Below are 18,815 nucleotides of genomic sequence, written 5' to 3' on the forward strand. Positions count from 1 at the left end.
TGTTTACCGGGAAAGTCCAACTGGACACAGGTCCATTTTCAGCGGAGGCCCGGGGAGAAAAGCTCCAAAAATAACACAAAACAATATAATACAATATATGAGAGAGAGAGAGAGCAAATTATGGATGTAGTACTCATACAATATGGCAGATATTACATCTCGCAACAGTGAGAATCATTGAGGTACAGAATAAACAAAATTTTTTTTTACAGTTATAATTACAGCAAGGCAAATATCAATGAGTAAAGTTTTTAGGAGAAAGCTGTTTGTACATAGCTGAAGCTCTGAAACAATCTTTTGGTATGGATTAACCTGGGGATTGACACAAGTTATATGTTTACACCAGTATGTAGCATTATAGTTTATGGTTTTCTTATTGATTTACTTTTTGCTGAGCAGTTTTGTTGATTTATTGATGGTCCTTTTGGTGGTGGGAAATTACATGGATGAATCCATCTCTATTATGATTTTTTTCAGATATTTTGACTTCCAATTTCATTCAGTGAGTGGGTGTCATGTGATTACTGAGGTTGCCTATTTTACAAGTAGAGGCTTTTGTGTTTGTGTGTGTGTGTGTGTGTGTGTGTGTGTGTGTGTGTGTGTGTGTGTGTGTATGTAAGAGAGAGAGAGAGAGAGATTTAAAATGTATACTGAATATAATTTTGCAAATGGAATTCTTAGTTAAACATGCCCCTCTTCTTGGGCAACTAGACTTGAGTAACCAATATTAGATCTTAGACATCCAGCTGGGAAAGGTTAGTATGTGGATTTTCCATCTGGTTTGATGAAGGCTATGCTACTTACCCAAGGACTACATTTATGGCTATCCATCCAGCCATTGTGTTGCTGAACTACATTGTTTGATAACGAGAGGAGCTTTTTACAGAAGTTGAAGGTTTTTATGTCAAGAACCTGTCAATAAAAAGTGGCTTTTTTATGTTGCAGTGAAGGCTATGGTCTTCGTAGTGAGCGTTTTAAGTATAACCAGTATTTCTGAGGTAGAGGAAGTCTCTTAAGGCAGGATCTTTCTTAGCCTGGAAAGCAAGCCAATGATGACATTTATAGGGGCCAGTGAGAGACAGAGGAAAGCAAGAAGCTTTTTAGTCTGTTTGGATAACATAGTGAACTTAGTCCTTTGACCTTTTTTGTCAGAAATGGTTGTAGTCTTTCTTTTGGCAGGGTGTTTTGCTGAGGCACATGCCAAAAGGGGCATTGCACTCAATAATGGCTCTTGTAAAGGAAGAATACAGGGATGTTATGACCTCCTTGTCCCTGGATGAGATGCCCTTACTAATGAAGTGGGCCATGTAAAAAGATTTCCTTACAATGGAGACAACATGGTGGTCAAAAGTCAGGTTTCTATCAACCTGGGTGCCCAAGTACCATGCAACTTATTGCGTGCTTACAACATTGTTATTAATGTGATAATTTGTGGGGACATCACTCTCCTCAAAGGGGATGATGATGCATTTTTTGGCATTTTGCTTGAGGCCATATTTCTGGCACCAGTTATTTGTTTGGGTGAGACCCTCTTGTAGCTTATTCAGAATTGTTTTAAGTCAGTAATGTGAATTATTTACTTTATTGCAAATTTGTTGGGTTATTTTTGTGGATTATAGTATTATAGGACTGCTGATGTTGACATTTTACGTAGCTGGACTGCTGGAATGGTTTTCCCAGTGAGAAATACTAGTGCTGTAATGAATATCTGTTTATTTGTAAAAAATATATATATAGATATATTAACTAAGATGTTAGAGTTAACTGTTAGATTAGAGAATTAGAATTAGAATGAGAATTAGAATTTTAAGGCAAATATTAGACATTTATTACATTTATTCATTGTTCAAATGTACCTACAGTACAGCCAGGAGGTTGACTGTGGTCTTCCGGAGCAACGAAAGAGTTAACTATATGATATATTTTATATGCGGCCCCAAGACCATTTCTGTTCACTCAATGTGGCCCCAGCAAGCCAAAAGGTTGGACACCCCTGATCTAAACGAATGTGTTAAAACCTGTATAATCCTGACTTATGAATTGTGTGCAAATAGGTACCAACCCCCCCCCCCAGGTTTCTTCTGAAAACTGATTCTGTCCACTAGGGTTAACCTAGTACAGTGATGGTGAACCATTGGGTTTGACATGTCAAAAGTCCTGGCACAAAATTATTCAGTGCACTTCACATGAGCAACCAATGCAAAAGCAATCTCTTTGGTAACTCAGGTGCTGGTGATCACCGACGTGTCACCAAAAACGTCATGACGTGTCACCTTTGACATGCGTGTCATAGGTTTGTCATCACAGACCTAGTAAATAAAATGTAAAGAAACAAATACTAAATGACTTGTCACAGGTACCTGGATGTGTACACACTGAGTAAGATGTTGTTTGACCTTAAATCCTGAAGTGGAAGGAGAAGAAAAAATGAACAGAAACTCTCTCAAACAAAGGATGGATTGTAAATTTGTGTATAAGGTGTATCTAAGTAAGCATGAAACTTTCTGAAAGGGTGGGCCATCATCAGAAACTTCTAAAGCTAGAGTGATGAGAATAGTTTTACAAACTATCCATCAGCTTGGTTATGCTGTGACAGGCCTTTTTTCTTTTCTGAAAGTGTTGTTGAGGACAGAGACAACTCACACATGCTGCTACTTCTGGGCCTTAATAAAAAGGAAGGCTAACAGTCTGTGCTGTATCTTCTGTTCATTGCTAACTACAGCCACATCATGTAATGGGAACTTCACACTCTGGTGCAGGTACACCCTTAGACATTTGAAAGGTGTTAGTATGTTTATCTTATCACTGACTGATGTAATTCATGCAATGAAAAATGAGAGGTCAGACTGGAGTGATTTCCATCTAATAGGACTGCTTTTGTTTCAAGCTGTGGAGTTCTGAAGAAAAGGACTATACAGCCTATGCAAACCAACAAATGTAACTGTAACATTGACATAGCCACATGCAGCTTGACATTAATCTGTATATGTCCCAGAATTCTAGGTAAGATCCAAACAACCAGCTTTATTATATCCCTCACCAAAACTCCACTGTCTATGTCAGACAAGCTCTTGAGCTCTCCTAGTTCTCTTTAGACTCCTTCGTCTTCTTCTTGGACCATGAACATTCACTGTGAAAAAATGACTTCCTAGCTGGCTGGCTGGTGTTGTGTGCGAATGCTCTGTCCATGACCTAGATGACTGAATTTGAGTTATGCGAATGCCCTGACAATGACCTAGATGATTGAGTTTGAGTTGTGCGAATGCCCTGAAGATGACCTACATGACTGAGTTTGAGTTGTGCGAATGCCCTGACAATGAACTAAATGATTGAGTTTGAGTAGTGTGAACACTAACAATGGCCTAAATGATTACATTTGAGTAGTGGCTCAGGGACTGTGAAAGCTCGGCTGTAAGGGTGATGGAAGTGAGCAGCTTTTACTGGCTTGTCAATCCTGCAGGGAGTGAGTGGCAGTCCTGACTGGCTATTTGCTCATATGCAGATGGAGATCTAAATGTCACAGCAGTTCATGTGTGAGTGTGAGTGTGCATACATATGTGTGTGTGTGTGTGTGTGTGTGTGTGTGTGTGTGTGTGTGTGTGTGTGTGTGTGTGTGTGTGTGTGTGTCTAAGAGAGAGCATGCATACATGAAGAGGGGACACAGGCTGCCCCACTGTGAAGCAGTACTTAAGTCACTCATCAGACGGAGGAGTTAGGACTTAGTAGAAACGCTCTCCACTGCTTAAATCCAGAATGATACAAAGCCGATCATGTGGGACTTGGCCTGATATATTCCAGGGTCAATGTCAGACTGAAGAGACTCTTTAGGACCTCAGTTTGAGAAGAAAGTCTGATTTGCATGGGCTGAGAAATACGTGTGCTTGCCTCTCGCAGCAGAAGGGCAAAGAACATACTTCTTAAGTGTACTTCATTCTGAGAAACATTCCTCTTTTTGGGTCTTAAAATACCCATGTTCCTCAAAGTTCTACATTGAAAGGGTAAGTTAGACATTCATTGTTAGGAATTTTTTTAACTAATATCTATAGTAAATAGTACCAAATCATATTAATTCATCAAAAGAACTTTCTATAAGTATAAAATATTATTTAACCATCATTTGAGCTTCCTAGTTGAAGTTGTTAGTAGGTTTGTTAGTAGATGTTCCACATTTTCCCCATTTGTTCCATATTATGAAAGGCAGTGTTCTTCATTTTGGTGGTGGAAGGCTGGGAGCTATGGTGGAGAAGATGATGTGGGCAAGAGCATAAAGCACCCTTATGGCTGCCTGGATGATTGCCTCTCTGGCCAGATCTGACCTCCCATTATGGGAAATCCTAGAAGGAGACTGAAGGAGGCTGCTGCCCTGGGTGCATGGTGTTAGGGAGAATAATCAGTAGTTGCCAATTGGACACAAGTGTAATTCTAGCATTTAAGAAGTCACAGGTGACATTGTGACTTCTTAAATGAATGTATTTAGCAGCTCTGTGCAGCTGTAGCAAGGAGGTTACATAAGCTCTATACTACAGCATAGAGGTCCTCAGTTTCAGGTTTATGGCACCATTCAGGGGGTCTAAGGGGAAAGAATAGTCTGAAATCCAGTTGGGTGGCTTAATGGTTGTTGAACATGAGAGCAAATAGCATATCGTCTAAAAAGTTACTTCATCATTTTGCTCCTCAGCCATGTTTACATTGTAAATCTCTTGGTCTCAGACCTTTCTTGCTTTGAACGATGATGTACTTTTGAACTTAACAGATGCCTTTACTTACTTAAATATTTTTTCTCTCATTCTTCTCCCTTTCCTCGGGACTGTACATACTACACTCCTTTAGTCCTTAGTTTGATGCAGAATCTGCTTCATTATGGTTACCTTGACAGAAACTACCTAAAATTTACGGCCTGGAAGAGATAAGATCCATAGGAATAAACCAAGTGCTTCAGACGAGGTCTGATTGTTTCTTTTAATTCAGTTTTCTAATGGTGATGTTTGCCTCTGTACACATCTTCGCATCAAAACATCTTCACTACAATTTCTCAGTTTGATTTTAAATCATATGTTTCCATTTTTAATTACTGTTAGCTACTTATCATTTCGTGTATACTCTGCTGTTTTTTCTGATTTAGTAATTTGCATTTCTTAGCACTGCAACTTACTTGTTACATCTCTGCCACATTTTTCACCTTATGAAATTCTTTTTCATCTTTTCCACCTTATCTTGCATCAACCACACTTTAGATTTTTATGTCATCTACAACAAAAACTTTGTTGAGAACTATTTTAATAATAAATGAAAACTAATTGCTCACTTAGTAGAATTATTTATAAACAACAGTTCAATAAATACAAAACAGTTTCATCAGTTTTCCTTTTTTTACTTTATTTTAGATCATTAAAGAATTGGAAACAAGTCACACTGGTGGTAAGTGCCATATATTACGACTAGTACTTGTATTTTTATCTTTTTGAAGTTAAAGTTTTGTATTACATGACAAGGAATGTTTAAAACATAAAAAACAGGCAATTTCTGGCCCAGTCGGATTTTCCTGGTAAACAAATTTCAAATTATGTTGTTTGTCTAAAGGTGGTAATCCTGTTCAGAACTAGAATCTATTCAGAAGTAGATATCAGAATCTCAAAGTATGAGGCTGTCCTTTTTGTGCAGAGAGCAAGTCTCTGTACATTTAACAGTTTGAGTTTTGAAACACATACCATTCTGTAGATAGTCAGCCAAGAAAGATGAATGTTTAAAGAAATGAGTTCCTCAATTGCAGAGTGAGCAGCATGAAGCTCAGCACAGGTGAGCACTTAACCAGAAGGTTATATGGGAACATACATAGACTGTCCCATCAGTGGCCATAAAGATCAAGCAACTACAGTAGAAAATTACTTCATCTCTCCTGACAGGTACCAAACCACCAGTTACAATTTCTGCATCTGTGGAAAACAGGAATAAAGCCCTGACTGTGATGTAGGGTACCTTGTGTTAGTGACCCAAACCTTGGAGGAGCTGGCCATGGAGGGTAGATGTGAGGCTTATTCATCCTGTGGGGAGGAAGGTTGCCTGACCTACTAGCTGTAAGCAACTCCAAGAGAAGGCTGGCAGATTGCATGAGGACAATTAAGGTCAAATACAAACACACATAAGCTTCCAAGCAATTCTTGCAGTGTAGCTAGTTTCACTGATGTTCGGAAGCACTCATGTGCCAAAATGGGCCCAGTGCTACAATCTCATGATTTGTCCAGCATGTGCAGACGGGTAACCATTTAGGAGTATAAAGAGAAAACACTGATGGCCTGGTAGTGGGAAGAAAATGGATAAAAAAGGCCATCAATGCCACAGTGTACAGACCAAATGCAGGGATGCTACCACACACACACACACACACACACACACACACACACACACACACACACACACACACACACACTCGCCTACCAGGTGAAGCATTATGTCAGGATATGACTGCAGTGCTGGATAGGTGAAGGGCTGACACAGAACAAACTGAATGAAAATAAATAATGTTTTGCGGGGCTATAGCAGTTGGAGGATGTATGGACACATATCAGCAGCCATTTGCACCATAAAAGTACATTGTAAAAAATAGATGCCAAATGTCATCCATATGAAAGCACTGACTCTTTGCCTGTTAGGGCTGCTGTTGCTGGGGTTGGCACAAGTGTTTAAGAATGCCCTGACAGGCTCACGGCTGTTTTTAACAGAATACAATGCTGAAAGAAATGAGTGCAGGAAGGGAAACAGATGAAGCAGCATGCATCACTTTAGCCTTGTCCTTACAGCCAGGAAAGCAAAGCATAAGTATACCAATATTATTCCAGATATATAGGTATAGAATTTGTCATAAATTATTTAAGTAAGTTTAGTAAACTTTCCAATAATTACATCAGCATGATTTGTCTGCTGTTAGAAATTGTGCTAGAAAATACTTTTGGTACTTGATAAGACATATTACAGACACAAAGGGGTGTTGTCATGGGTGCAAGAGTAGCACCAGTGTTTGCAAACCTGATGAGCTGGTGGGAAAATGAATTCACGGTTACACACCCACTTTTTCATAAGGTTTGCATTTATAAATGTTCCATTTACAATTTTTTGTGGAAAAATAGTGTAGAAGAATTTAATCAATTTTTCAACTACTTAAATGCCATAACTGATTTTTTACATTTTAGTCTTGGTAATCAAGGTAATGTGATTCAGTTTTTTCATGTAATCATCTGTCTTGATTTGTCTTACAGATGCTTCCATAGTAGAATATTTGGAAAAAGCACCTTTGCAATTACTAGTTCTATAGTACTCAACATCCTTATTATATGAAAAAGAATATCATTAGAAGACAATTTATAAGACTTAGCATATTAACTAGTGAAGAACATGCATTTGAAATAGAAGTAGCGTATTTAAGGTAATTACTTTTACAAAGAGGTTACCAGACAAATGTGTTCGACAATATTATTTCTGAAGTTAGAGCAAAGAGACTGAACAAGTTTATACCAATTTTGAGAAGTGAATACAATTTTACTAATCAAAATTGTGCTGGGAAAGACTCTTTTGATAGGGATTTCCAGTATATATTTATTTGGATGCAAATGGTATTAAAATAACACATAATAATTGGAAAATAGCAATGGGAAATTCAGATTTAATTAATATTTTTGGAGACAAGCCCTGTTTAATTTATAAAAAGATGTCCAATATTAAATCTATTGTTGATGGTAGATGAAACAGGATAGTAAGTTGTATAGAAATTATGGGGACTTTTCAATGTAATGAATGCAAATATTGTAGGTACATTAATGAAGGATCTTGTGTTTTTATTATACATTTAAACAAACAAATTTGGGTAAATGACACTTTCACCTGTAATTTGAAGGGAGTAGTATATTTGGTTTAATGTGAATTTTGTACTAGTTTTTATGTTGGTAAGCCTATTAGAATGCTGTCTAAAAGGATTTATGATCATTTATTAAATATTAAAAATAAAGATTTCAACAACGCTTTAGTGAAGCATGCAAATGTGGATGCATTTTTTTTTTAAATTCATTTTTTGTTTTAGAGAAAGTACGTTAGAGCCACTAGGAGATGATATAAACTCAGTATTTGACTCTAAAGAAACCATGTAACAAGTTTTTTTAGCTTCCAACAAACCACCGAGGCTAAATGATTACATAAACATTAAATACTTTTTAAAGATTCAATGGACTGGAAATTAACAAAAATGTTTTTGAATACAAGTACACACTTAGATATGAATTACATAACAACTTTTTATTGTTGCTGATTTTAAGTTAAGTATATTATTGTAATAATGTCAATTATGACATGTTCATCATGTGACTTAGGTAAAACTTATTTAAATTTTGTTGTTAGATGAGAAAGTTGTTCTGAGGAAGTTTTGGTATGTAATTTAAAGAACGAAAGTGCTTAACTTTAAACATTGCCCAAGTGTTATCTCTTCTCTGATTGGTGATTTTTTGTTCATTTTATGTTATACAGTTTATTTATTCTCCTTGCTCTAGTAAAACTTGAACAGCTGGGTTGGCAAAAAGCTACAAGTCTGAATTAAAGAATATTCTAGCTTTGAGCGAGTGGACCTCTCCATGGAGTGGTGTGCTGGGGCTAAGCAGGATGTGGAATGAAAGGGCTGAACATTCACCAGAGGAGGCTGATGATATACTCACAAGGAGTAAAAAAAGAAGTTATAAAGCCACATCTACCAAAATAAACATGGGTTCCTAATGCTAAAGACTTTTAATATGGGACCCAGCTTTTCATCATTAACATCATGAATAAAAAAATAACATTATATGAAAAAAATGCATTTTTTTCAGAAAGCTGTTCTGCAAACAGAATGCAAAATTTTGTGATGGTGTGAAACAAACCTAAAATGTTGGCCTTCATCTAAAAAAAATAGTTTTTATGTTTCTATACTACTCTGAAAAATCTGATATGCACTTAAGTCTAAAAGTTAAATACTAATATTTGCCAAAGTTCTGAAATTGCATTGGGGAAAGTTAATAATAAACTATTTTGGTACTTATAGATATTTTTACTCAAACTTGTATTTTACTTGCTGAAACGTTTCATATCATGAATTATAATAGTGTCATTGTGCAATATCATGCCAAATGATGATGTCACAGAACTGCACAATGACATTTCCGTATCTCTTGCAAAATACTTCAAGTTGTTTGCTGACTTTACACCTATGGTAAATGTTTATGACAGCCTATCCTATTTATGACACCCTGCCTTGGCAAATTTTGTAATTTTAATTAAACTCTCTTTTATTTTTTTAACTCAGAAATTCACAACATACTTTTTTTATTACTGCTGACACTGCCATCTCAACCTGTGGGACTTTAAGTACCACTATGCCAGTGTCCTCTTTTCAGGGGAAACATGAGGTGGTAATTATATTAACTACAGAAATTTTACCTAGGGCACCAAGGAACTAAACATATTCTTTGGAGCTGCTAGGTGGCACCAGAAAGCAATTTCTGCAGCAAGGAAGAGTTCTAAGATGGAGAAGAGGGGGGGATATGACAGTGACATGGGTCAAGAATATATGGAAGTTGTTGTAACTGCATATTGTGAGGAAGTCATGATAGCAACACAGCAAGAAGGAGGTTTAGATGCACAGATATTGGTGGATTTAATTAACCACAGTGATCCAGAAAATGGCAGTGCTGTAAAAAAGGTTGCCATGGTGGAAATAACATTTGCTTAAGGAGGAGAGGAAAGCAATACTGTAGAATCAGAGAAGGAAGGCAGATTATCTGGTGCATGTTTGACTAGTGGAGAAAGTAGTTTTAAGGGCATGTACTGGGAACAGGACTTCAGCAAGAAATTGGCTGAAAGATTAATTTTTTTGCAGTGGCAGTAAAACAGACATCCAGACATGAAATACTGAGACAAGCAGGAAAACACAGGAAAGACTAAAGACTGAAAGCAAATGGCCAGTGCTAAGACTTGGGATTCAAACTAATGAAACAACAGACAGATATAAAGTACTTAGCAGTATAATTGTAACCCTGGAGTTAAATTACAAGATATCAGTGCACTGAAATATTTGGAGACAAAAGATTTGTGTGAGGTTACTTTTCAATATTTCTGAAGCGGAAAAGAAAAAAAAAATGCTGCCCCATGGAAATAATGCATATTTCAGAATTTAGCACTACAACTGAGGAAATAACTGACTGTTCATTCTAGAACAATTGACATTGAAAAGACTGAACTGATGACCTATTTTCTAATTGAGTGTAACAATGTGCATGAAATTAAAATAAAGTTTAATATGCATGAAGTATATGAACAGGGGATTGGAGGTTTGGTAACTTTAAGTATGCATGAACGGAAGGTTAAACATGTTTCAAATAGGATTAACATAAATGGAAAAAGAGACACTATATGATACTAGTGACAGCCAAAAGCATGAATGCATAAAGAAAAGATTATGTCAGTGTGGAGAAATAGGTCATACAGCTTGCAATCATTTACCTAAGTGCTAGCAATCTAACGATTCTGGTCATTTCTATGGCTTGTCCATTGATACAGGAAGAAAGATGACAGGATAAAAAGTACTTTTCAGATAATACACAATCTGAACAATATGGCACAGCTACAGATGATGGGGAGGAATGAAGAAAAAATAAAGCAGTCGTAGATAAAAATGTCAAATATTGAAACAATAACAGAACAAATGTACATGTACAGGTAGAAAATTAGTTTGATATGCTAAGTAGTGATAAAGAAGAAGAAAGGGATATGGAAACAGATGAAGAAAATGAGTAGGAGAAAAGTGAGAAAGAGAAAAAATAAAAGTTGCAACTACAAAAGATGAAAAACCACGGAAAAGGATACTGTTTCAGTACTAGCATTAAATGTAAAAAGTGTTACAAATGAAGTTAGAGGTTTGACAATAACAGAATAGGTTCATAGGTGTTTACTAGGCTAATGACCACAATGGCCTTTTTAAGCCTAGGCAAATCTCTGACAAGTTCTGATATCCTTGATAAGTGTAAGCAGGGGCTTGGGAGGTGAAGCATTTACATGCAGGGGACCTGAGAGATGAGAGATGTAGGTGCCAAACCAGGGATGAATTTATGTAAATAAATAAATATGGACATTATATGTTTCTTAGATGTAAGATGCATTAGAAAAGAGATGAAAAGAAGTTGGTTCCAGCTATGAGGAAGAACATTTTTTGGCTGATATGAAATGAGATGCACTCAGATATAATAGTTATGATAACAAGCGAGGAAGTAAAAATAATGAACATAACAGTAGTTACACCAGGACATCTGGTAGTATACAACATAAAAAAGGGAAAAAGTAGTAATACTGTGTTATATACACATTTGACAGAGAGGAAAATGTTTAAAGGCACAAAAAAAGTTTGTGATTGTGAATATGTCAACAATTATGATGAGGCTATAACTGTTACTTAAGAAAAAAGGAAATATAACTCAAGACATAAAAGTTATGAAATAAGTTATTGAATGTGATGATTTAATATTAGGGGAAAATAAACTGGACTTATCAGAGAGGTATATTTAAAAAAGAAATAAATTACGTTTTATACTCAAAAGATGTGAACAAAACAATGGACTGTGTGAAGCGTGCAGAATTTTCTGAACATAAAACAATATGGGTTTTAATAGGGGATAATAGAAATGTTTTAAAAGAAGGAAAATGAATAAAAATGGTTGACAGTTGGCTTTAATGTATTAAAAACATGAAAAAGACATTATGATATGAGTATATGACCATGAGGGAATATAATCGAAATTGGACTTATCGGTTGGTCTTATACATAAAAATATCTAAGATATATTTAAATGTTGAAAGAGAACAAAAAAAAAGAGAATGAATAAAAAAATGCCAATATTTTGAATGAGCTCAAAGTTGAAATTAAAAAAGAAGGAAAAATGTAAATGATTTAGAAAAAAATATATGAAAAATAGGGAAAAGTTAAATTATTAATGTTTAGACAAAATTAAAAAAAAAATGTTGTTTCTCCATGGCCAAGACAACATGTTAAAGTAAAAGAAGGAAAATAGATGCAATTTATAATGAAAGTAATGTTATTTTATATACCTAAAAAGAAATTATGAAGCCAGTTGAGAATTTTGTGTGTGATATGTATCACAATGAAGATGTGCCAGACACAGTTTTAAAAAGTTATGAAAATAACAGATGGTGTAAAAAAGAATTAGAAAGATAAATAAAAGTAAAATAATTACATGAAATAGTAAAGGAAGAAAAAGAAAAATCAGCATCAGTCCAGATGGACTAGAATATCATTTTTATAAAGAGATGAGTAAATATGAAACATTTTTGCCATATATTAAATGATTGCTTAAGAGAGGGGGATAAAAGAAGAAAAGTCTGTAATGGGGGGATGAAGTCCATGTGGAGAAAAAGATGACAGAAACAACTGAATGGAGATTAATAACTTTAGAAAACACAGATTAAAAAATGTTTATAAGAATTTTGACAAAAAAAAAAAAAAAGAATGCATAAGGTGCTGCACCAAGTATTACATGATGGAGTTTTTGCTGTTAAAGGTAGAGAAGCAAAAGAGATGTTAGTAATGTTTAAGAACCATAAATCTAACACTGGAAGGAAATGAAGAAGCAAGAAAAGTAGCACATCGTCTTGCAAAAGCTTTTGACAGGGTTAGTCATGAGGCGATGTGGAGAATACTTGAAGCATTTGGTATAGGTAAAAGAACAGTGAAAGTTCATTAAGACATAAAAATTCGGGGGTATGGGTGATGGTAAATGGGTGGCTTAAAAAAGTAAAACTAGAAAGGGAAATAGAGTAAGGCTGCCACTTAAGCATGTGCTTGTTTATTTTGATAATGTTAATAATGATTATTATACAACTAAGCCACGGTGGTGCAGTGGTAGCATTGTCGCCTCACAGCAAGAGGTTCTCCTGTTTGATTCTTGGCTGGAGTGCCTTCTGTGTGGAGTCTGCATGTCCTCCCCATGATTGGGTGGCATTCAAAAGACATGCGTGAATGGGCGTGACTTCGTTAAAAGGTTGGGCGTCGGGCTGGCACCTCAGCATCCATAAAAATCTACTGCCAATCATTAGCGGGCCGGAGTTCTACTATGGCGACCCCTAACTGGGAAAAGCTGAAAGAAGAACAACAACATACAACAAAGCCATGGATATGGGTTAAAAATGCAACATGGGAGTTGGACAGTGGGAATAAAGTAGGAATATGCATGTCATATGCTGATGACTTGGTTATATTTCCAAGAAATAAGGTATGGATGAGTGAAGTAATAGTAAGAAATGAAACACTATTAAACAAAGTAGGATTGCTATTAAACAGAGCTAAAATTAAATGATTTGGTAAAGTAAGAAAAATAAATGGAATATTCATCCATCCATAATCACAGTTTTTCCCATTTTTTCCATATGTGTTTAGGGTGTCACACCAACAGTGACCATAATCTACAGCAATGTTTACACTACTAGGTGGCTAGCCCTGCTACTGCTGTTCTTTCATAACACACACACACACACACACACACACACACACACACACACACACACACACACACACACACACATTCACACCAATGATCTGTTTGGTGTGTCTAATCCAACTACTGCATATCTTTGGAATGAGGGAGGAAATCAGAGCACCAAGAGAAAACCTTATTCAACACAGGAAGGGCATGCCAACTCTTGCTGTGAGGCAACAACACTACCCACTGCACCAGTTAGCCACATGGAAATGGAATATATTATAATGTAAATTAAATAAATATACTAGGTATAAGAGCTGGTGAATATGAAAAAGCAAAAGAACAATGAAAAGAAAAATTGGAAGAAGTAAGGAAATTGACAGCATGGTGGAAAAGTTTTATCCTGTCTTTCTTTAAAAAAGCATATATGTTAAATATCTATGCATAGTGGGTGGTGTTTATATGTTTCCATATAATTTGGAAAAATAAATAATGCATGTTTTTCCCTTTTATTTGGGGTACAAGATTAAATCCTTTCAGAAGGGGATTAACTTATAATAGAAAAGAAGATGGGGGGTGAATTTGAAAAGTCCTACTGTATACATGGCATCTATGCATTTGTTCTGATAATTAAAAAGTTCACAAAGCAGAAAATATTGTGGAAATATTAAATGTGAGATATAAGGCAATATGGAATAAGGAGAATGAAAAAAGAAAAGACAGAAATGAAAGAAAATATGAATACAATAAAGTTATGAAAAACAGAGATTGGAAAAAGTGATATTATGAGAAAGGGATAGTATAAAAATATAATGCAGAATTGTTGTGTAATACAGCCATAGAAATAGTTAAGGAAAGATATTAAAAACTATATATAAATCAAGGAAAAGATTTGAATTTTTTATGAAAAAGATATTTTTGTGGCATCACTGCTGAATAAGTTTCCTGTAAAAAGCAATATGAAATATAAAGTGTTGGAAGAGAGAAAATGTAAACAATGAAATGTAGAAGAAACCAAACATTTTCCATGAATTTTTAAATTATTAAAAATGTAGGGGATTTTTTAAATGAATATAAGTGAATGGGGTTTGGAAAAAGAAATATGGAGATGGTACTATATAGAAAGTATGGAAAGGAAAGTAAAAGTGGTTTTGAAAAATGGGATAAGCTTATTACTGTACTGATATAATGGAAAAGGTGATGTGGAAGCTTATTATCTATATAACAAAAATGCTGAGGATTCATAAATTCATAGGTATATACGAAAGGGTACTGAACTCAATGATAAATGCCATGCCCTTTCTTATAAGTTGAGCAATATAGAATGATTTAATTACTGCCTTCAATACTTGTTGGCCTTGACACTGAGTTTTAAGCAGTGGCTTTGGCACCAGACATTTGTCTGTGTTAGTCCCACCTGTAGGATAGTGTTTTGAGGGGATTCTATGACTGCTCCAAGTTTGTAATCATCTGCAAACTTGGTCAGCCAGAGGCCCTTGACACTGACCTTGACTTCTGAAAAGTAGAAGCCAAAAGGGAAAAGACCCAACACAGAGCCCTGAGGGTCACTGCTAGTAACCAGCCTCTTTGTGGTGGTGGTCTCCTTTATCCTAACATCCTGTGTCCTATCTGAGAGGCAGCTGTCTACCCGGATATGTTGAAGGAAATAAAGGGGTAGTTATGGAGAAAGGTATGTGGTCTATGACCATATATATCCTTTTATAGAAAATAACCTTAATACAATTTTCGTATTATAATATTTTTTTCTTTGATATTTTAAAGTTAGATTATGTTAAATGAAGAATGAAGAATGTTGAGATGGGATTATAAAGCATATAAATAGTGTATATGATGTACAACTGTGTAGATAATGTAAAAATGTAAATATCTGCACATAATGTAAATAATATGAAAGATGCAAATAAAGCAACTCCTACTCTCTTTTTTGATAAGTGCTATGGGATCTATTACATCCACCTGAGGTACCACCAAGTCAGGCATATGGGAACTTGGTTTAATGTCTCATCTGACAAAAGGACACTCAGGGGTGTAGAAACCACCTTATGCTATACTACAGTATTAGTACTGGAAAATTAATCCAAATACATGGTGTGAGAATAGAACCCACAGCCGTCTAATCTTCCAGCACCAAATGTTCATAGGTTCATAGATTAGTAATAGGCTAACTGCCCTTGCAAGCCATTTTTAAGCCTAGCCAATCATCCCTTGTGAGACTTGAACTCTGCACCTTGTGTTTGCAAGGCAAACGTCTTAACCATTAGGCCACCCTCCCAATCCTAATGTGAGTGTATTATCTGTTGATCTACTGACACTGCTGACTTTGCCAATTTCATTTGCTTCTGCTAGCATCATTGTACTACACATCATCCACCACCTTGGTCCTTCCTTTCTGCCGCTTACAGAATTTATCTTTTACGCTAATTGTTAATGTTACATTTATTTACAGCTATATTACCCTCTCCTGTTGTCGCCTTTCTATTTTTCCTGCAATATCATATCCATAACCCTTATTACTTCTGATATTTGTTTTCTCTATCTTAGTTCTTTTATGATCTCCCTAACTCAGCATAGTCTACTCCTCTGAAATCACACAATATCTCTGCCTATACCGGTGCATTTATGTCCTCCAAAGCCTTGGTTAAGATCTCATTTTGAAGTTTTATTTATTTATTTAGTGTGTGTGTGTGTGTGTGTGTGTGTGTGTGTGTGTGTGTGTGTGTGTGTGTGTGTGTGTGTGTGTTGTGCATGCGTGTGTGTGTGTGTGTGTGTGTGTGTGTGTGTGTTTCAGTCCTACACCAGATAGCTTTCTAAGGCTTCAGTCACCTTCCCCTCTTTCTCTGCACTGATGCTGAGAATCTCCTAGCCTGATCCATGCATATTCAGATCCTCCAAAAATATTACCTTCTTCCTCCTACTGAATTCCTTTAGTCTGCCCTCCATTTTTTGATCCTCTCCTCTTATTACAGAAGAGCAACAATGCCCTGAATTGGTCCACCAGCATACCCCTTCATCTGCCTTAAATGCCAGGGTACTTAATTTAAGATTTTAACCTGTCTACATCATTGGCCTTTCATTGGTTGAAGTTTGTCCTCCTTTTGAACCTTGCATTTAATATCCTCTTTTATGCAGACTGCTTCTCCATCTCCATTTGTGCTTCTCAGTCATTCATGGACAACCCATACAAAGGGACCTATGTGTCCTACTGCCTCTTGTCAGCAGCCCATATTTCTGCAGTGATGCTGGCAATCTGCATCATAGCTTATAGCTGATACACATTTCTCTCTAGATTGCTTGCATTTCAGTGTAGTTCCTCCTAGTCATGCTCTAAGTAGTTCTTGTTTGTTTCTCTAGCATGTTTTGCTTTCATTTTTCCTTCTTTCTACATTCTGAATATCTACCCCTTCTTTGTTAGTTTAAATATACAGTCCCACGTTAAGATCCATATACTGTATATTACAAACCTCAGTTGCCATAATATGAGTAATTCTCCAGAAATAACTTTCTAACATTTCGGTTCTGTGAATGATGGAATTTGTTTATGGATACCTTTATTTTGGAGGTGACTTTTGTATATTGAGTAGATTATAAAACTCTGTTTTATGCAGAGTCATTTGGCATTACTCACACTCCCCACTGCACCATGCTTTTTATTGTTTGTTTGTTTATTTACATCAAATTATATATTTCACCAAAACAGATAAAACATATCGCTAAGTTATAACCACTAGTACAATATTCAGGAACATTTATCATGGCATCAACGGCACATTAAACATCCAAGTCAAGTTTCTGAAATATTGTAGTGTGCAACCATAAAGTGTAACAAATATTTAAGCATGTTTTATACAACGGCAGTAGGAATAACTTCTGTTTTTTTTTCTTTTAGAAATTACTGGCATTATTATCAGTGACTGTCCATTCTTCCTCAGCTACCTTAATGATAACCATGATGCAGCCGAAGAACTATGTGGAAGCTTTCTTAAATGTGGATTTATTCTCCGCATCTCTCAGAAAGTACATTATCTCACTGCTTCAGAGACCATGGCAAGTCAGACATGGCACCTGCTCAAAAAGAATGCCTTGGCAACAGTTCTGTCCCTCACAAGAACAAAGTATCAACTGTATATTGAAAATAACCCATCTCTGTCGGCACTGCTCACAGAAGACATGTGGAAACAGTTCCAATCCATAAGAGTTTATAAAAAAAACATCGTTATTGGGTTAATAAGTGAGATCCAGGAATTGCAGAAAGCATTACTTGTAACTGCTCAAGGCAGACGTCAAGTGACCAAAGAAACAAAATTGCACAGTGTGACAAAATATATTCTTGCTAACAGAATTTTAGCAAATGACCTCTCAGACAAATTTCCAAACCTAGTGCATTCAGTGGACCCTGACAGTGGTTTGATGAAACTAAAAGGATGTCATAAAGATGTATGCCTTGTAGAACAACAGTACACTGAATTGTTAAAAAAACTAATCTCTTGTCATGTGCAGCTTTCCGAGTATAAGATAAGATTCTTAAAGTCATTAAACCCTCATAGATTTACTCAGGAATACTTGTCTAAAGAGTTCTATGTAGTACTGGAAACAGAGCAGCATGTTGTACTTTCTGGACTCTCTGACTCTAAACTCCTTCGGGCAAAAGAATTCCTGGACAAACTTATCTGCCAAAATGTCATCAACATAGAGGCAGAACTACAATCCATGTCATTCATTGAGGGCTTGAAGCTCACCATTCTTAATTTAAAAGAAAGCATAAATCAACAAGCCCCAAAAATAGATATTTTCATAGAACCTGGAACAAATGCATACATGAATGTTATTATTGTTGGGTTCCAGAAGGAAGTGCGGAATGCTGAGGATGAAATTAAAAAGTACCTTAACGAGTTTATATTGGTAGAAGACAGAATTATATTTGATCAGCCTACTATTTTAAGCGTGGGTAGTGCCATCTTTGAACTGTTGGGAGAAACAGACGGGAATGTTGCTTTGGATGCAACTATTAACCCCACAGGTTTGGACATTGTTCTAAGAGGAAAGAAACAAGATGTAGAAAGAGTCAAGGCCTCCATACTAGAGGACATTTCTTCTGTTATATGTCACAGTGAAATCATGATGCCTGGAACTAGAAGATACCTGGCAGAAGATGGTGCACAGATCTTACAAATTGTTGGGAAATGTTTTCAGTGTGTGCTGCAGTTAGGTAAGTCTGCGTATTACTTATTGTTTTCTGTAGATGCTAGCAAGTACTTCTACAGTATGATAAAGTTACTAGATGCCCAGTGATAT

The 18,815-nt window shown here is 36.0% G+C and overlaps 1 protein-coding gene across 1 annotated transcript in view; it reads left to right on the forward strand.

The window, feature by feature from the left end:
• LOC122790525 overlaps window positions 1-18,815 on the forward strand; it is a 793,381-nt gene that overhangs the window by 464,242 nt on the left and 310,324 nt on the right. Inside the window, exons 5-6 of the mRNA XM_044058074.1 lie at window positions 5,385-5,418; window positions 17,410-18,729. Of these exons, the coding sequence (XP_043914009.1) occupies window positions 5,385-5,418; window positions 17,410-18,729 (1,354 nt within the window). The remainder of the gene's footprint in view (window positions 1-5,384; window positions 5,419-17,409; window positions 18,730-18,815) is intronic.

This window comes from Protopterus annectens, chromosome 16.part0 (genome assembly GCF_019279795.1).
Source record: "Protopterus annectens isolate FY-2018-M chromosome 16.part0, PAN1.0, whole genome shotgun sequence".
Classification (NCBI taxonomy): Eukaryota; Metazoa; Chordata; order Ceratodontiformes; family Protopteridae; genus Protopterus; species Protopterus annectens.